Source organism: Mirounga leonina, unplaced genomic scaffold, assembly GCF_011800145.1.
Source record: "Mirounga leonina isolate KUSES-001 unplaced genomic scaffold, KU_Mleo_1.0 Mir_129, whole genome shotgun sequence".
Lineage (NCBI taxonomy): Eukaryota > Metazoa > Chordata > Mammalia > Carnivora > Phocidae > Mirounga > Mirounga leonina.
In genome coordinates this window covers 15,814,637-15,835,415 of record NW_023270323.1, presented here as the reverse complement: position 1 = coordinate 15,835,415, position 20,779 = coordinate 15,814,637, and the positions used below count along the sequence as shown (strand labels likewise).

The window sequence follows — 20,779 nt, the reverse complement described above, 5'->3', positions numbered from 1 at the left end:
TTCCACTCAACCCAAGATAGTCCTGGTGTCATGGTACAGATACCTGCCTGCTAATTAAGCCCTGCTGCGGGAGGGAGACCTGAGAATCACACAGTGAGATACCACCAAACCAAGAATGGTTATACTTCCCTTAATTTCCTTCTGCTCTCTGAAAAGCATTCCAGAAAGTTACTCCTTACCATTTCTATACTGCTGTTAGTGTTCCTGATCAGGTCTAGGAAAACACTGAAGAAACTCAGGACTGTCCATTGGATGAAGTGAAACTTTGTCAAAAGAGACCCCTCCAAGAGTCATTGACTTCTGACCTTAGCCTTTGAAATGGGTTCTTTCTGTCCCCACAGACAAAGTGGTGGTCTTTTTCGAACCTATATAAACAAAGTCAAAACAGGTGGGGCTGGAGGGGACAGAAGCAGAGGCAAGGCAGTGAGTGAATGCAGGGGCAGATGCCAACACATTTTGAGATGCGTACGCTGTGTTTTGTTTGTTTGTTGTTTTACTCTTTGGGCCAAATGATACTTCTCTCACTAGGAACTGAAGTCAGCAGAGGGGAAGTACAGACCCCACTGAACACAAAGTACAGAAACTCAGTCTCAAGAAGCTTGGGTTGCTCCCCTGCTATGCCTGCAAAACATCAGGCTTGCTGACAGCAGGAGGAAGAGGCTTCCAGCTCAGCCAGGATTTCACACCCTGTGGACAGCTGCCCTGGGCGCGACTTGCTGCCAAGGCAAAATTACCAGGAATTGCCAGGCAAAGAGACTCATTTCCTTTGAAAAAGTGCAAAAAGCTCTTGCTCTGCCCACATGTATCTACAAGTTGGAAAGAAAAGCCCTATGAAAAGAATTTTTGTTTGTTTTTTACTTGTGCCAACAGTAGCTATGTTTCATCATCGTCACTGGATTGCGTGTGGCCCAATGATGCGCTGCTGGAGCAAAGGACAGGAAGGTGGCAGCCTTCTCAGCTAGACTGCAATCCTCCTGGTAACGTGTGCTTGGAAAGTGTCTCTGATATACTCACCAGAGTTATGCTTCTCTTCCTAACATCTGCTTCTCTTCCATCCCCTTCTCCAGCTTCAATTTCCTGACATAAGCAAATTGAAGATGTGCCTCCTCTAAGCTTACCGTGTGTATTGCTTTTCATTTATTCATTCATTCAATTCACTTGCATAATTTGTTGAGTGCTTGGAGACAGAGTGAAAAAAATAGGTAAAAATAAAAAATTGCTGCCATGGATTTATGTTAAATGATTTAATCTCGTGATGGTCCTATGAGGCAGATATGATGACGATCATGATGATGATGCCCTTTCTACAGGTGACTTGCTCAAAGTCACACAGCAAGGGAATAACAGAGCTGGGACTGGAACCCAGGCAGGCTGGCTCTAGAGAGCCCACGCTTCACCATCAGGCTCTACACTCCCTGGTGGGATTGATGGGTATGATTTCAGGTTCAGAACAGTAGCACTTCAAGCAAAACCTGTCCTCTCTCTTCTAGAAGCAAAGTCTTTTATTCCACAAGATAGTTTAAATAACAATTACGTTGGAAAGAGGGAGTATTGTGGCTGGATTTCACACTAACATGTTGAAGGGGATCAGAACACGCCACCCCCAAATATGCCAGTTTGGTGTAAGAATTATTTTGAGCGGAAGACAATTGAGAAACAGCAGACTAGCCAGAAAAACACTCTGCCCCCCTCCCCCATCACTTTCTATCTAAAAGCAGGACATAAATTTCCCTTTCTAAAGATTATATAAATTTGTAAATGTGTCCTCCTCTCCCATACCAGTAAGAAGATGACTCTTAATCACCAGACATGATTCTTATCAATGGCAAAGGCACCAACTTGAGTCTGCATAACAAACTTAATAAGTAATTCTACGGCCATTCATTTCCCCCATATGTTTATCTTCTCACAATTTACCCAAGTCGATGGTGAGAAGCCCAAACCCCTTTTCCTTTCCCTTGTCACTTCTCCACGTTTTATTGCTTTTTGTTAAAATAGTGTAAGCCCTGAATAGAATTGCTTCTTTGGGTCTCCACTTCTTTTCTATGAAGGCCTCCTTATTCATAGTAATAAACATTTTCTCTTGTTTATCTTTTTCTTTTCAGTTTAATTTGCATAACCCCAGGTTTTGAACCTAAGGGAGTAGAGAAAAAAGGTTTTTTTTTTCCTCCTCTACAATGTAAATTACTAAAAATATCCTCTTTCCTTCTAACAAGTTCTGATAGACAGGGGAAGAGAAATCCAAGAGCTCAGAAACCAGGACACTGGAAGGAGTGGGGAGGACATCACTGGGATAGGAGTGGAGGTAGAAGCTGAAGCATAGGCATCTCAGGTCAACATCTCTCAGTTCAACATTTGGCCAAGGGCAAGGGCACACTAGGGCCAACCAAACAGTTCAAAATTTGGATTTTATCAGCCACTTTGATGAGATCAGTTTGATTATTTCACCCAAATAGCTCAAGACAAAAAGAAATAACAGCCAACAAGTTCAAATCATACTGTTCAATAAGAAATGGAGTCATTCTTACTTTGCCAATTGGCTTCTCAATCAGAGGGCTTGTAAAGCAGACTGGAGTTATGCTGTTGTACATCGAAAGTTTCCATTGCTGTTCCTGAAAGAAAGGAAACACAGAGAAAGAGAGAGAGAGAGATTGATTTCAGGGACTTGGCTGGCTTTTCTGCTGCATAGAACCATTTTCCAGTTTCTCACAATAGTGCCTCAAGCACTTAAATGTAAGGGTTGTCACTTGAAATACCTGAGTCAGCATTTTTGCATGAGCATCTTCAGTTTGCAGTCTGTGCAAACTCAGTTAACCTTGCACAAGGACATATTACAAAAGTATTTATGACATTTTGAAGGAATTCATGCATACATGTTGACATAAATGCAAAATATTTTCAGCTTAATCTGTTAAGGTATTTTCGTAGAACATAAATCAAACTATGTGAATCTTTTTAAAACAAAAATAACTTAAAAATCTTTTAAAACAAAAATAAACTTCCAGTTTTCAAATCTTCAATTCTATGTGGGATAAGGTCCAAAGTTCTCTAGCTGCTTTTCAGAATATGCCAAAATGTGGTTCTTTTTTTTTACTTTTTCTGTCTGAGCTCCAATCTGTCTCACAATTTAAACTAAAACTCAAGCCACATTAGTGAATGTGTTCTCCTTAAACAGACTCCATCCTATGCCTTTGTTTATACTGTTTCTGGTTCCTAAAATAGCCTTTCCTCAGTATCTGCCTATGATTTCTTACCTGTCCCATTAAGCCCAGCTCAGATTCCCTAAGGAACATTTCACTATTTTTCTCTATTTCTTTTCTTTATTTTTAAATTTTAATTCCAGTATAGTTAAAATGCAGTATTACATTAGTTTCAGGTGTACAATATAGTGATTCAACAATTCTATACATTATTCAGTGAACTCTTACTCCCCTCCACCTATTTCACCCATCCCCCACTCACCACCCCTCTGATAACCATCAGTTTGTTCTCTATAGTTAAGAGTCTGTTTTTTGGTTTGTCTCTTTTTTTCTTTGTTCCTTTGTTTTGTTTCTTAAATTTCACATATTAGTTAAATCATATGCTATTTGCCTTTCTCTGAGTGACTTACTCACTTAGCATTATACCCTCTAGATCCATCCATGTCTTTGCAAATGGCAAGATTTCATTCTTTTTTAAGGTTCAGTAATATTGCATTATATACATATATATATACACACCCACACACATACATGTATGTATATACAACCTAATCTATTCATTTATTGATGGAAACTTGGTTTACTTCCATACCTCGGCTATTGTAAATAATGCTTCAATAAACACAGGGATGCATATAACTTTTCAAGTTAGAGTTTTTATTTTCTTTGGGTAAATATCCAGTAGTGGAATTACTGGATCATATGATAATTCTATTTTTAATTTTTGAGGAACCTCCATACTCTTTCCCACACTGGCTGCACAAGTTTGCATTCCCCCCAACAGTGCATGAGAGTTCCCTTTTCTCCACATTCTTGTCAACACTTGTTATTTCTTGTGTTCTGATTTTAGCCATTCTGATAGGTGTGAGTTGATATCTCATTGTGGTTTTGGTTTGCATTTCCTTATGATGAGTGATATTGAGCATCTTTTCATGTGTCGTTGGCCATCTGTATGTCTTCTCTGGAGAAATGTCTGTTCATGTCTTCTGCTCATTTTTAATTGGATCATTTGTTTTTTGGTGGTGAGTTATATCAGTTCTTTATATATTTTGGATATTAACCCTTTATCAGATATGTCATTTGCAAATATCTTCTCCTATTCTGTAGGTTGTCTTTTATAGTTTTGATGGTTTCCTTTGCTGTGCACAAGCTTTTTATTTTGATATAGTCCCAACAGTTTATTTTTGCTTTTGTTTCCCTTGCCTCAGGAGACATATCTAGAAAAAAGTTGCTATGGCCGATGTCAAAGAAGTTACTGCCTATGTTCTCTTCTAGGATTTTTATGGTTTCAGGTCTCACATTTAGGTCTTTAATCCATTTTGAGTTTATTTTTGTATATGGTGTAAGAAAGTGGTCCAGTTTCATTATTTTGCATGTAGTTGTCCAATTTGTTGAAAAGACTTTTTCCCATTGCATGTTCTTGCCTCCTTTGTCAAAGATTAATTGACCATATAATCATGGGTTTATTTCTGGGCTTTCTTTTCTGTTCTATTAATCTATGTGTCTATTTTTGTGCCAGTACCATACTGTTTTGATGACTACAGCTTTGTAATATAACTTGAAGTACAAAATTGTGATGCCTCCAGCTTTGCTTTTCTTTTCCAAGATTGCTTTGGCTATTCGGGGTCTTTCATGGTTCCATACAAATTTAGTATTATTTGTTCTAGTTCTGTGAAAAATGCTGTTGATATTTTGATAGAGATTGCATTAAATCTGTAGATTGCCTTTTCCTCTACTACTGACTGGAGTCAGAATAAATTTCTCTCTACCACAGAGTCCATGTACTATTATTAGAGTGCTTGTCACTATCTGCTGGGAATGTGGACTACCAAGGACAAGACTCATGTCATAGTTATCTGTGCATCCTTCACAGTCTAGCACAGGTCTTATATATTGCTGTGGTCTCAATGTTTGTGTCCCTGCAAAAGTCCCTATGTTGAAATCCTAATCCGTAAGGGATGGTATTAGGATATGGGACCTTTGGGAACTGACTGGGTCATGAAGGCAGAGCCCTCATAGGTGGGATTAATGTCCTTATAAAAGAGCCTGAAGAGAGCTTCTTTGCTGTGTGAAGATACGACGAGAAGTCTACAACCCAGAAAAGGGCCCTCAGCCAACAGTGCTGGAACCCTGATCTCAGACTTTAGCCTCCAGAAATGTGAGATCCAAATTTCTCTTGTTTATAAGACACCCAGTCCATGGTATTTTGTCATAGCAGTCAGTACAGACTAGGATATATTGCAGGTGCTTTCTATTAGAGTAATCTTCCTTTTTGCCAGCTAAATCTTTTTCTTTATGTAGTCACTAATTTCCAAAGCACCCTCCAGATCCAGCTCTCTCCAACTCCCAGATCTCATTCCTATAACATACATTTTTCACTCTTCTCAGTCTTTTTAGAGGAGACATCAAGAGGATTATATTGAAGAAAACAAACTTAACTATAGGAACCAATAACCCCATAAAATAAAAATGACCTATAAAAATTAATTAGCAGGTATTGACCCATCCCTACCTCCCACTGTCCATTAATTGGCCATGTTTCTTGAATGAAAGGAAGATTTTTTCAGTGGTCTTAGCAAAGGATAGAGTATGGCCCTCTGGAATCTCCACTCCTGCTGTTACTAATTATCTTACCCTGGGCAAACTACTTGTTTCAGGGTGGCCCTGCCTGTGAATGTGGTTTGCATTATTTACACACATCTTGCAGGGTATTTTGAAACTAATTGTGGAGATATCTGTGACCTAGAAAGGTGGAGCATAATTCCTGGAGAAGAAGCCCTGCAGTTCACCCTTAGGAGAAGTCATTCAAACCTGTGCTTTCTTCCCTGGGTCTGTAAACAGGGATTATGGTTGGATTCCAAGGGATTCAGATTCCTCTCATTCAGGAGTTAAACTGAGACTAGCAAGCAACTCACTTCACAGGTCATATTCCAGCCATCAAAGTTTAATTACTATCAAACCCTGTTGGCTCAGGTCCCAATCGTATTAATGAATCCATGAATGAAATTTCCAAGGATCCCGTTACCAAACCCCACTTTCCAAAGATAAAAAGACACTTTATGGCACCAGGGAAAAGGCCAAAATATATCTACTTGAGACTACAACTTTTTTTTTTAAATGAAAATAACTGGCTCAGTGTTGATGATCAAGACACATGATTCTGTTTCAAGGAAGTCAATCTGCAGACGCAGTAGATGAATCTGAAGAACTCTGCCCTTCACTGTGATACTGGTCTGGTTGCTATGGCAATGTGTAACTAGTTTTCTTAGGTTGTTGTACAGCCTGATTTTCTTTAGACTAAAGATTCCCTTGATACATTTGCACTGGGTATGTATCTAAAGACTAAAACAAACCAGCAGTTGCAAAACATAGATTTCTTACCTAGAAATTATTGGTTTGATGAGAAAATATGTGATGACTCTGGGCCATACATACAAGGGAATGTCTGAAATCATGGGTTCATATGCAAAACAGAGTAATGATGGCCATACAGTTATTATTAACTAGTGTCTCCCTTTTTCTATATCCCTTTCTCATTTCAGGATTTCCACATGGGGTTTTGTTGTTGTTGTTTGGGTGGCTGAGTGGCTGGGTGGCTGGCATAACTGCTGTTCCACAAGGAACTCAACATTAGCTAAATGCAGGGACAGGGGTGCTGAGAATGGACTTGAACAAAGTTGAATAATAGAGAATTAGAGAAAAGTAGTCGAAACCTCAGTCAGCTCTCTGCAAAAAGAAGGCAATTACTGCCCCTCACCTTCTTTACATAACTTCAGAGCACCCCTGAGAAGCTACAGAACTGCTCAGATATCCCCACAGGAAAGATACCTGGTGTTTTTGTTCTAAGAATGAATTCCTAAAGGAGATGAAAGAAATGGTTAAGGACTTGAACTGTAATTACAACCTTCAGTGTTTATCCTGGTGCCTGAAATATAAGAGCAACTCCTGGTGCTAAAGGATAGAAATAATCTAGGATTTTAAAGAAGGCCACAGGGATCACCTGGTAGGCTCAGCTAGTTGATTGTACAGTGGGATCAGTCCAGATGGCATCTATTTAAGGGTGCATCGTTGGGCAGCTCGAACGAACCTAATTACCTTAGAAGGAAAGAATGCGTCCTCCCTCAGAAATCTTGATTTTATACTCCACAGAAAATACGGGCATCTCACTCCTCCTCCCCACACCTTGGGGCTAGGAACAATGTGTTCTGTTTTGAGGTGGAAGCAGAACTTAATTTAAAGATTGTCATGCCTCTGTCCAGCCTTACCCTGTCACTATTATTTATCTGGAGTAAATATAACTTAGAGTGCTTTTAAAGAACTGCCAAGATGGCACTTTAGTTGCTTCTCACAAAAGTCATGAGTTGTTTCTGGGACCTAGGATATTGAAGGAACTGTGACATTGCAAACATTCAGTTGGAACCCAGGAAAGAGAAAGTTCCGGGAAAAGGACATGATTTAGGTCATCACCATTGCTCTGGCCCTGTTTTCTCTGTCCCCCCCAACCTGATAATTGAGGCCAACCAACAGAGATTTGTGTTCACCCCACCCATCCCAGCTGGAGTTCCTTCCTTGCAAGGGTCAAGCACACAGATGCAGAGGTGAGGTGGCCTTGGGAAAGGAGGAGAACTGGGTGGAGAGCCATTAAATGTTGACTCACTTAGGCTTAACCAGACTTCCTCGCTTTTTCCACACTCCAGTACAATTTTGGTGAACTTAAGTAAACTGTGCATACTGCTAAGTTTTCCTATTTCCTTTTGGGTTATTATCACAGATCTACACCAGCTCCAGCACATGAAAATCCCCTCCCTTCAAAACTTGCAGGCAAACATACTCACAAGCAGTCCAGTTTTTAAGTTTTCTGGGCAGAATTCTCTTAGAGGCTGCCCTGTTTAAACATTCTTCAGCACCTCCCTCAGTAGCCATTTCCCTTAAATGCTCTGCTAAATTTTTGCATTTAAATTTCAATTTCTTGGCTGTTTCACATGCTGATTTTTAAAACGTCCCTAGTGCTTTTTCCTTCCTTTCCTATGTTTTATGCGTCTTCAGTAGCACCTGTACCTACCACAAGGCTACCATTACAAAGAACATTAAAACAAGTGCTTTTGAGACATTCAACAACATTAATGGGACTCCTGAAAGAAAGAGGCACATTCCCTTCACCATATGCTTGTGTCTATGAGTTTCCTGCCAGCCTTTAACCAAATGCATGTATATTTAGCTACAACACCACTTTGCATCACACTCTTATACATTTTCCACCTAACATCACATTACTTATTTTCTGTGTTGTTACACAGTCTTTGAACTTACAATATTTACTGACTACATAATGTTCCATCAACAAAGTAGAGTATATAATGTATTAGAGATCTTGGTGGATATTTTTATTATTTCCATTTTTCCCTCTATTTTTTTAAATTTAAAATACAGTTGTATTGAAACAATTCACATAACATACAATTCACCCATCTAAAGTGCACAACTTCATATTTTTTAGTATACTCACAGAATTGTACAGCCAACACCACAATGGAATTTTAGAATATTTTTGTCCCCTGCCAAAAGAAACCCTTTACCTCTTAGCAGTCAGTCAGCATCCCTCCTGTTGCTCTCCTCCCTGCCTCCTGCCCTAGGCAACCACTAGTCTCTATCTCTGTATTTTTGCCTATTCTGGAAATTTTATATAAATGGAATCATATAATACACAGTCTTTCAGGACTTTCATTTAGCATAATATTTTCAAAGTTCATCCATGTTGTAGCATGTATCACTACTTCATCCTTTTCCATTCCCAAAAATATTCCATTGAATGGATATACCACATTTTATTTATCTATTCATCCATTTGCATTGTTTCTATTTTGTGGCTATTACGAATAAGTCATCTATGAACAAGTTTTTGTTTGGGATATATGTTCTCATTTCTCTTGGTTATACACACAGGGGTGGAAATACTAGATCATAATGTAATTCTATGTTTCACTTTTTGAGGAACAACCAAACTATTTTTTCCTATAATTAATACCTATGCAAATATACTTTTTTTTTTGTTTTTTGAATCATTTCTTCAGAATATATTTCCAGGAGTAGGGTTCCTGAGCCAAAGATACGGACATTTTTATGGCTCTTATTCATTCTATACCATCCAATTATTGTTTTTCAAAAGGATTAGACTGACTTACACAGCTACAATTCATATTTATCATGAATGTACGCATGTATATACACACACCCACAACTCTTTTTTTCTATACAGCAAACTTATGAGAAAGATGCCACAATTAACCACATATTTATAGATGAAGACATTAAGGCCCACGGGGGTTAGTAACTCAGTGTCAGATGACCAACCAAAGCAATGCAATGCCCCTTTTATGGGCTTCATTGGCTTCAAGTGTCTGTACCCAGTATGTCACCGGTTGCAATGAGTAATTGCTGACTATGTCTCCATCCTGTAATTTCTTCAGCTTGTGACACAGTGAAACAAGAAGCATGGAGGCAGAGGCATGGGATCAAATTCTAGTTCCATAACTTGCTAACTTTGAGATCTTAAGTAAGCAGCTGAATCATGATAAGCCTCAGTTTCTCCAAACATAAAACAGGATGATATCTACACCAGGCTCACCTGGAGGATTTAACTTAAATTTTGGATCAGCCAAAGAAATGTACATAGAAAGTGTTAATATTATTTTTCATGTGAATAACAAATGTCTTATTTTATGCTTTCTTGATGCCCTCATCAGAGTGAAATATCAGTGACCTATGCATCTCTACTATGATTTAATAAATAGATTTCCTCCCCTTTGTTGGTCATCAAATTATCCTCTGAGTACTGTAACTTAGCTTTGTGGTAAGTTTATAAGAATTTTTGTATAGAAATATTAATAAGTAATATAAATGTAAAGTTTTCAATAAAAATTATAACAATTATAGATTATTACAATTATAAAAGCTACAAATACAATAGAAGAGCTACAGTACATGTTTATTAAATAAGTTTAAATAGGTACATTTACTTTTTAACTTAAAAATATTCAAAAGTTTACATTATAAATAATTATAAATTTTAAATTTATTTAAAATAAAACATAATTAAAGTCTATAAAATAAGCAACATTTTAAAAAAGTAATCAATTTTAAGTTAATAAAATAAGCATAGGCTCATAAAAGTAAATGCTTATAAAATAAATATATGTCTAGCTCTAAGGGCCTTGTAAATAAGATAACAATGATATAGTGAAAAGAGCCCTGGCCTCCTATTGTAAAGACTTAAATTTGAGAACAGCCGTGACACTTACATGTTGTGTGACCTCTTGGGGTTCTATTTCTTCAGCAATGAAAAGTATAGTATATAATTTGTATTTTTTTTTAAAGAAGATCCAAAAAAGGCAATGTATTTGAAAACAATCAGCACTACCAAAAAATTATACACCTCTTTGGAATGTCAAAACCAAGATGTACAATTATACCACACAATGGCCCACTTACTTGTAGGATATGAACCCTGAGTTCTCTAGGAGTTGAGAAAAGATAGGAAAGAAAATGAAAATGAGAAGTCATCTTTTCAAGCATGAGAAAACATCACAAAGAAGAAATAGTTCTTCCAGTTCCTATGTCACTGATGGTCAACTTCAAACCCAAAATGATCCTAAAAGTTTAGGCTCTGAAAGATCCAAATCTAAAGTGATGACCATGGAGCTATGAATAGGAGGGAGGGAGGAAGCCAGCGATGCTTTAACCTGCATTTATGCAGATGGGGCTGCTTAGAGACTGGCAGTAAATTCGGGGAAAGGTATCAGTGGGTAAGAGGTATTTTATAGGCTGAGTTGTGTCTCCCAAAATTCATATGTTGAAGTCCTAACTCCTAGTACCTCAGAATATAATCATATTTGGAGCTAGGGCCTTTTAAAGGGGTGATTAAATATTTAAAATGATGTCATTAGGGTGAGCGCCAATCAAATGACTCTGGTCTTTACAAGAAGAAGGAATTTATACACAGACACACATAGAAGGAAGATCATGAGAAATCAGAGAGAAGATGGCCATCTACAAGCCAAGGAAAAAAGTCTCAGGAGAAACTAAGCCTGCTAACATCTTGACTTCAAACTTCTAACCTCCAGAACTCTGAGAAAATAAATTGTTTAAGCCACCCAGTCTGTGGTGCTTGGTTTTGGCAGCTGTAGAAAACTAACATAAGGCATCTTAGCAAAAAAGACAATAAATATCAGGGGGAAAGGCTTTTAGAACAGAAACCTTTGGGGACTTTTAGGTAGTCAGTGTAGGAAAGGTTTCCAAATGAATTGGGGAAAGGGTGCTTTAGTGACCAGTGATAAGGCAGATGCACAAGTTTGAATGGGTGGTGTTCTGTATGTACATCAGTACTGAGTAGGCCCTGGGGATACTCAGGTAAATAAGAGGCTGTCTTACCCTCAAGGATCTCACTCAAGGCTAATGAGGTTGAGAAGTAAACAAATAATATTCAAAAGGAAGAGTGCATATTAAAGATAGAGGAGGAAGAGCATCCAGCCCAGCCAGGAGAGCAGCTCCCGTGGCCAGGAGGCTTCCAAGAGGAGCTGAGTACATGAGATCAGAACAGAAGTTAGGTAGACAAAGCAGTGGTGTGAGCCAGGGAGGGGCAGGAGGGTCTAGGGATATGAAAAGAGGTTTATGGTGTTTCAGGAAGAGGAAATATCATGAGGGCAAGAGGTAAGGAAAAAAAACAAATGTTGACTTTTTATGTGAGCCACAAATAATTTGAAGCTGTTAGATCTTAGAATGAGACAGAGGTGGTGAGAGATGGCACAGGAAAGTAGGCAGGAAGCCCAGGATTCTTTCATAACAATGTTTGAATGGAATACTTGGCCAGCAGACAGGAGCACGCAACCTCAAGGATGAAAGACTCTTAACTATTCAGGCTGCTGTTGGAACAAATCAGGAAAGATAGGCTAATGCCTGAAAACCTGGACTAGCAAAGTAGCAGAAGGGCTATACAGTGGAGAGAAGTAAGAAAAGGGTTTGGAATTAAAATCATCAGAGCTTAAACATTGCTTGGAAGTGGAGGTTGGGCTAGGAAGGATTACATGCAGGTTTGGAGGGAGTAAGGAAGTAAAGACCAGGAGTACACACTCTTGATAGGATTCCAAGAAGAGGGAATGACATAGTAAAGGTGCAGGTGAAGCACATGGAGGGACTGGGGGTTTGCACCCGTGTATGCCTTCGGCACCAAAAGGTGCAAAAGCACTTACCACTTTGGAGTTCTGATTTTAAACGTACCATTATTTGATGTAAATATTGTATTACATTTTGACCTTAACCTGTCTTCCTGTCTCAACTTGAACTTTCTTGTGCCATCAAAATTTTCTGCTTCCTCCCATGCAAACACTTGGCTTATTAATTCCCCATTCTTTCTCACACCTTCACCTCCCCTTCTCATAGATGCTGGCTCCACCAGCTACTAGCTCTGGACATATAGGCAAGTTGCCTCACCTTTCAAATCTTATACTTCCTTGCACAGAAAATGAGGATAACGATAATGCCCATCACACAAGTTCGTTTCATAGACTAAATGAAAACAACAACAACCACAACAAAAACACAGTTTCAGAGGAGCACAGGGAAAGAAGTTCTAATCCATGATGGTGGAGATGGTGAGGTTTAGGGAAATCAAGAAATCTTCCCACAAGTGTTAACCTCACTTCTACCTACTTTCACTCATAAACCTCTCTTCCTTGGGACTTGTGGAAGGTTCTCCACTCTTCTCCCCAGATCTGCTCTCCGTACCATACCTGAGACTGGGAAGTCTTTTTAAGAATAAATGGGATGGGTTAGCCTGGTGATGGGTATTAAAGAGGGCACGCTCTGTATGGAGCACTGGGTGTTATATGCAAACAATGAATCATGGAACACTACATCAGAAAATAAATTAATTAATTAATTTAAAAAATTTTTAAAAATAAAATATATTAAGAGGAAAAAAAAAGAAGTTATCCTTTGATAATGTGGGTAGCCCTCATCTAGTCATTTAGATGGCTGTAAGAGCAAAACTGAGTTTTCTAAAAAAAAAAAAAAAAAAGAAATTCTTCAAAACTGCAGCATTGACATCTGCCTGAGTTTCCAGCCTTTTGACTTGCCCTATGAATTTGAAATTGTCAGCTCCGACAACTGCATGAGTCAGTTCCTTCAAATAAATAAATCTCTTAGATAGATAGATAGATAGATAGATAGATAGATGGATCTAGATTTAGATATTCTACTGATTCTATTTCATTGGTGAATGCTGACTAATATACTCATTTAGAAAGGACAAGCAAGTTTATTTGTATTGCAACATTAATTTATAATAACAAGTTTGTTATTTTTAACATAAATAAGATAGCAGTATTTAAGATGTTGCCATCACTCATTTAGATTTTTCTCATTTTTTAACAAAAATTTTGTGGATAACCTTACACTTTGTAACTATTTTAATTCATTTCACATCATTTCTTTATAATTTATCACTATTATGGCATACATATACTATGAGAACATATTTGATATTCATTCCTCCAGACTAACTTTTAATCAATTAAAGGTCAAAGTGATGTTTAAAAAAAAGAAGAAGAAGAAATGGAATTAAAAACAAGAATAAATGGAATTGCAATCCTCCTGCTCTACTGCCTCCCCTCTTAAGCCAAACACTCCAGAGGTTTCCTACTGCTCTTAGATGCAAACTAAAATTTTATCTTGCCCTACAAGGTCTTTCCTGGCCAAACCTCCTCCTACCTCTCCTGACTAATATTGTACCATTTTCCTTCTTTTGGTGTCTTGAATGTCAGATATCTTCTGCCACAGGACCTTTGCTTATGCTCTTCTCTCCTCTGGAAAAACTCTCCCTGCTCCATGCATCCCATTCAACCTCCTCACTTCGCTTTCCAAGTCACTCCAATTCTCCCCTAAGTGCACAGCTCAACGCTTATTTCCACTGGGTTATATTTCCCTCCTTCTGTGTTCTCATCCCATACAGCATTTCTCCTTGGTAGCTCTTATCAAAGTTGTTATTGATTTGGGCACTTTCTGTACCTATATTAAATGGCTTTTAATAAGAAAGCACATATTATTTGGGTGGTAGGTAGTGTTTTCACCATAAACATCTTTGCAAATATGTTCACCACATTACTAATTGGCCATAAGTCAATTTTGCCATGAAAGATAAAAAAATAACTGGTTGACAGTTTGGTTTGATTTCTTCATGGACGCTGTACTCCCCTTTTTATATTATATAAATCTTAGCCCTGAAAATGGTCTATTCAGTGGTGCAGAGCTTTGGACCCACATTTCCCATAGGACTTAGGAATGCCTATCACTGGATGTGTGACAATATGCCAAGAACAAACAACAGTGTAGATGGCTTTCAAAACACAACACAAAACTTAGTTGCAAATACGCATTCCAGGGTCTGGAAACTGATACCTCTCTTAATGAATGATGAAATTTCAGTGAAAAAAGGAAAAGCAAGATGGAAATGAGACAAATTAATAAGCAAAAAACCTCACAAATGTATAACTATAAATGAAAGACTTTGAAGGTAAGTGCTTAGATACAATCCAGAAAATAAAAGTTATTTGTACAATATTGCTATAAATCTATATATATTTTAAATGTGTTCAAATATTTCATATTTTACAATAAGGTCTTTTAAATTTTGTTACTCATTTTTCATGTTTCATTATGTCCTTTTTAATGAATGTCCATCTCATTTTTCATGATTTTATCTTTTACACCAAAATTATTTTATGACTAATTAGTTATTCAGTGAAAATGTTTGTGATGAAAATGCTTGTGGCACACATGCTTATGGCAAAAATACTGGACATGTATTATCTGCCTCCACTCCCCATGACTAAGCACCCCCCATGTCAGGGCTTTCTCTTTTCTTATCCATCACTGTGTCCCCAAACTCTAGCACAGCACCTGGCATGTCATAGGCACTCAACAAGTTATTTATTGAGTAAATAAATGAATAGGTAAATGAACAAATGGATGAACACTTAAGACAATTCTTAAAAGACAAGTAAGAGAAGAACAGGCAAAGAAAACTGGGTAGAGGGAGGCAGAGCAAGATGTCAGGGGAGTAGGAGACCTGGATTTTGTCTGGTCCCAGGAATTCAGCTGGATAGGGATCAAACCATTCTGAACACCTACAAACTCCACAGGAGATCGAAGAAAAGAAGAGCAGCAACTCTCTGAACACAAAAGGGACCACTTTCTGGAAGGTAGGACGTGTGGAGAAGTGAATCCGAGGCGATATTCGGGAAGATAGATGGCGGGGGAGGGGCATCCATCGGGTGCTTCTGGCAAGTGATAGAGCTGCGGAGCAAAAAATCGGAACTTTTAGAAGTTGGCTCCACTGAGGGACATCGCTCCAGTGGCTAAGCGGGGGGGGGGGGGGGGGAGGGGGGTTGGAATCCTTGCTGGGACAGTGTGGTCTCAGGACCCTTGGGGTCACAGGAAGACCGGGGGTGCCTGAGTGTGGCAGAGCTCCCAGGTATCAGAGCGGGGAAGCTGGCTGCAGAGACAGAGACGAGGTGCGGGCTCTGAGCTTGGGGTTTCCATAAACCATGGTCCGCAGCATAGTCGGGCCACTGCTCCTCCAGCAGGGACACAACAAGCAGCAGATCCGGGGAGACTCCCCTTCCTCCCCCAGGAGGAGTGGCACGGGAGTGCACTGCAGGGATCTGCTGGGTTTGGAGACTCCACACGGGGTCAGGTGCCAGAGATAGAAACTCTCGGTCACAGGCTGGGTGAGCACGGAGTGCCACCAGAGACCAGGGAGACGGGAGTGAGTGACTGCTTTTCTCTCAGGGCGCACTGAGGAGCAGGGCCCCGAGTTCTCGGCTCCTCCGGGGCAGAGATTGGGAGGCCGCCATTTCACTCGCGTCCTCCAAAGCTGTACGGAAAGCTCGCAGGGAACAAAAGCTCCTGAGAGCAAACCCAAGCAGATTACTTAGCCCAGACCAGAAAGGGCCGCACAATTCCCCCTCCTGCAAAGACATTTGGGAACCACAGCAACAGGCCCCTCCCCCAGAAGATCAGCAAGAACAGCCAGCCAAGACCAAGTTTACCGATCAATGAGAACAGCAGAACTCCAGCGCTAGGGGAATACTGCACATAGAATTCATGGCTTTTTCCCCATGATTCTTTAGTCTTTCAAAGTTAATTTTTTTTTAACGGTCTTTTTTTTTTGAATTTTTCTTTTTCCCTTTTTCAACCAACATCTTATCAATCCCTTTTTTAAAAATCTTTTTTATTTTTCATTTTTAGAGTCATATTCTATCCCTTCATAGTAGTTAACCTTATTTTTGGTATATATATAAGTTGTTCTCTCTTTAAAATTTTGGGATACAGTTTCTTCTAACAGACCAAAATATACCCTAAATCTCTAGTGTATGGCTTTGTTCTAGTCTCCTGCCTGATCACATTCACTCCCCCCTTTTTTTTTAATTTCTTTTCTTTTTCAACCAACTTCTTATCTTATCAATTCCTTTTATAAAATCTTTTATAATTTTCATCTTTATATTCATATTCCATCCCTTCATCATATTTACCCTTATTTTTGTACATATAAGTTTTTCTTTCTTTAAAATTTTGGGAGGCAGTTTCTTCTAATAGACCAAAATACGTCCAAAATCTAGTGTGTGGCACTGATCTATTAACAAGCCTGATTATATTTGATCATATTCTTTTTTTTTCTTTTTCTTTTTTTTCCTCTTTCTTCTTTCTTTCCCTTTCTTTCCCCCCAGTTTCAGGTCTCTTCTGATTTGTTTAGTGTATATTTTTCTGGGGTTGTTGTTACCCTGTTAGCATTTTGTTCTCTCATTCATCTACTCTCCTCTGGACAAAATGACAGGAAGAAAAAAATCACCTCAAAAAAAAAAGAAGAGGCAGTGCAGACTGCCAGGGACCTAATCAATACAGACATTAGTATATGTCAAAACTAGAGTTCAGAATGACGATTATAAAGATACTAGCTGGGCTTGAAAAAAGCATGGAAGATACTAGAGAAACGCTTTCTGGAGAAATAAAAGAACTAAAATCTAACAGAGTCGAAATCAGAAAAGCTATTAATGAGGTGCAATAAAAAATGGAGGCTCTAACTGCTAGGATAAATGAGGCAGAAGAGAGAATTAGTGATATAGAAGACCAAATGATGGAAAATAAAGAAGCTGAGAAAAAGAGAGATAAACAATTACTGATTCACAAGGGCAGAATTCGAGAGATAAGTGATACCATAAGATGAAACAATATTAGAACAGTTGGGATCCCAGAAGAAGAAGAAAGAGAGAGAGGGGCAGAAGGTATATTGGAGCAAATTATAGCAGAGAACGTCCCTAATTTGGGGAAGGAAACAGGCATCAAAATCCAGGAGGCACAGAGAACCCCCCTCAAAATCAATAAAAATAGGTCAACACCCCGACTCTAATAGTAAAACTATGAGTGTCAGAGACAAAGAGAAAATCCTGAAAGCAGCTCAGGAAAAGAGGTCTGTAACCTACAATGGTAGAAACACTAGATTGGCAACAGACCTATCCACGGAGACCTGGCAGGCCAGAAAGGACTGGCATGATATATTCAGAGCACTAAATGAGAAAAATATGCAGCCAAGAATACTAAATCCAGCTAGGCTCTCATTGAAAATAAAAGGAGAGATAAAAAGCTTCCAGGACAAACAAAAACTAAAGGAATTTGCAAACACGAAACCAGCCCTACAAGAAATCTTGAAAGGGGTCCTCTAAGCAAAGAGAGAGCCTAAAAGTAACATAGACCAGAAAGGAACAGAGACAATATACAGTAACAGTCACCTTACCGGCAATACAATGGCAGTAAATTCATACTTTCAATAGTTACCCTGAATGTAAATGGGCTAAATGCCCCAATCAAAAGACAGAGGGTATCAGATTGGATTAAAAAAACAAGACCCATCGATATGTTGTCTGCAAGAGACTCATTTTAGACCCAAAGACACCCCCAGATTGAAAGTGAGGTGGTGGAAAACCATTTACCATACAAATGGACACCAAATGGGGTGGCAATCCTTATATCAGACAAATTACATTTTAAACCAAAGACTATAATAAGAGATGAGGAAGGACACTACATCATACTTAAAGGGTCTATCCAACAAAAAGATCTAACAAGTGTAAATATCTATGCCCCTAACATGGGAGCAGCCAATTATATAAACTAATTAATAACAAAAGCAAAGAAACACATTGACAACAATACAATAATAGTGGGGGACTTCAGTACCCCCCTCACTGAAATGGACAGATCTTCTAAGCAAAAGACCAGAAAGGAAATAAAGTCTTTAAATGACACACTGGACCAAATGGACTTCACAAACATATTCAGGACATTCCATCCCAAAGCAACAGAATACACATTCTTCTCTAGTGCCCATGGAACATTCTCCGGAATAGATCACATCCTAGGTCACAAATCAGGTCTCACCCGGTACCAAAAGATTGGGATCATTCCCTGCATATTTTTGGACCACAATGCTTTGAAACTAGAACTCAATCACAAGAGGAAAGTTGGAAAGAACTCAAATACATGGAGGCTAAAGAGCATCCTACTAAAGAATGAATGGGTCAACAAGGAAATTAAAGAAGAATTAAAAAAATTCATGGAAACAAATGAAAATGAAAACCCAACTGTTCAAAATCTTTGGGATGCAGCAAAGGCAGTCCTAAGAGGAAAGTATATAGCAATACAAGCCTTTCTCAAGAAACAAGAAAAGTCTCAAATACACAGCCTAACCCTACACCTATAGGAGCTGGAGAAAGAACAGCAAATAAAGCCTAAACCCAGCAGGAGATGAGAAATGATAAAGATCAGAGCAGAAATCAATGAAGTAGAAACCAAAAGAACAGTAGAACAGATCAACGAAACTAGGAGCTGGTTCTTTGAAAGAATTAATAAGATTGATAAACCCCTGGCCAGACTTATCAAAAAGAAAAGAGAAATGACCCAAATAAATAAAATCATGAATGAAAGAGGAGAGATCATAACCAACACCAAAGAAATACAAACATTAAAAGAACGTATTATGAACAACTATATGCCAGCTAATTAGATAATCTGGAAGAAATGGATGCATTCCTAGAGACATATAAACTACCAAAACTGAACTAGGAAGAAATAGAAAACCTGAACAAATCTATAACCACCAAGGAAATTGAAGCAGTAATCAAAAATCTCCCAACAAACAAGAGCCCAGGGCCAGATGGCTTCCCAGGGGAATTCTACCAAACATTTCAAGAAGAATTAATACCTCTTCTTCTGAAACTGTTGCAAAAAATAGAAATGGAAGGAAAACTTCCAAACTCATTTTATGAGGCCAACATTACCTTGATCCCAAAACCAGACAAAGACCCCATCAAAAAGGAGAATTACAGACCAATATCCCTGATGAACATGGATACAAAAATTCTCACCAAAATACTAGCCAATAGGATCCACAAGTACATTAAAAGGATTATTCACCACAACCAAGTGGGATTTATCCCTGGGCTGCAAGATTGGACAACATCTGCAAATCAATCAATGTGATATAATACATTAATAAAAGAAAGAACAAGAACCCTATGATCCTCTCAATAGATGCAGAAAAAGCATTTGACAAAGTACAGCATCCTTTCTTGATCAAAACTCTTCACAGTATAGGGATAGAGGGTACATATCTCAATATCATAAAAGCCATCTATGAAAAACCCACAGCGAATATCATTCTCAGTGGGGAAAAACTGAGAGCTTTCCCCTAAGGTCAGGAACACGGCAGGGATGTCCACTATCACCACTGCTACTCAACATAGTACTAGAAGTCCTAGCCACAACAGTCAGACAACAAAAAGAAATAAAAGGCATCCGAATCAGCAAAGAAGTCAAACTCTCACTCTTTGCAGATGATATGATACTTTATGTGGAAAGCCAAAAAGACTCCACCCCAAAACTGCTAGAATTCGTAACAGGGATTCAGTAAAGTGGCAGGATATAAAATCAATGCACAGAAATCAGTGGCATTCCTATACACCAACAACAAGACAGAAGAAAGAGAAATTAAGGAGTCGATCCCATTTACAATTGCACCCAAAACCATAAGATACCTAGGAATAAATCTAACCAAAGAGGCAAAGAATCTGTACTCAGAAAACTATAAAATACTCATGAAAGAAATTGAGGAAGACACAAAGAAATGGAAAAACGTTCCATGCTCATGGATTGGAAGAACAAATATTGTGAAGATGTCAATGCTACCTAGAGCAATCTATACATTTAATGCAATCCCTATCAAAATACCTTCCACTTTTTTCAAAGAAATGAAACAAAAAATCCTAAAGTTTGTATGGAACCAGAAAAGACCCCGAATAGCCAGAGGAATGTTGAAAAAGAAAAGCAAAGCTGGCGGCATCACAATTCCGGACTTCAAGCTCTATTTCAAAGCTGTCATCATCAAGACAGTATGGGACTGGAACAAAAACAGACACATAGGTCAGTGGAACAGAATAGAGAGCCCAGAAATGGACCTTCAACTCTATGGT

General features: G+C 38.6%; 1 protein-coding gene across 5 annotated transcripts in view; it reads right to left on the bottom strand.

The window, feature by feature from the left end:
- The window catches only part of RASGEF1B (RasGEF domain family member 1B), a 555,855-nt gene that overhangs the window by 153,521 nt on the left and 381,555 nt on the right, over positions 1–20,779 (bottom strand). For all 5 annotated transcript variants that reach the window (XM_035004687.1, XM_035004688.1, XM_035004689.1 and 2 more), the window contains one exon: positions 2,529–2,612. In XM_035004687.1, the coding sequence (XP_034860578.1) occupies positions 2,529–2,612 (84 nt within the window). The remainder of the gene's footprint in view (positions 1–2,528; positions 2,613–20,779) is intronic.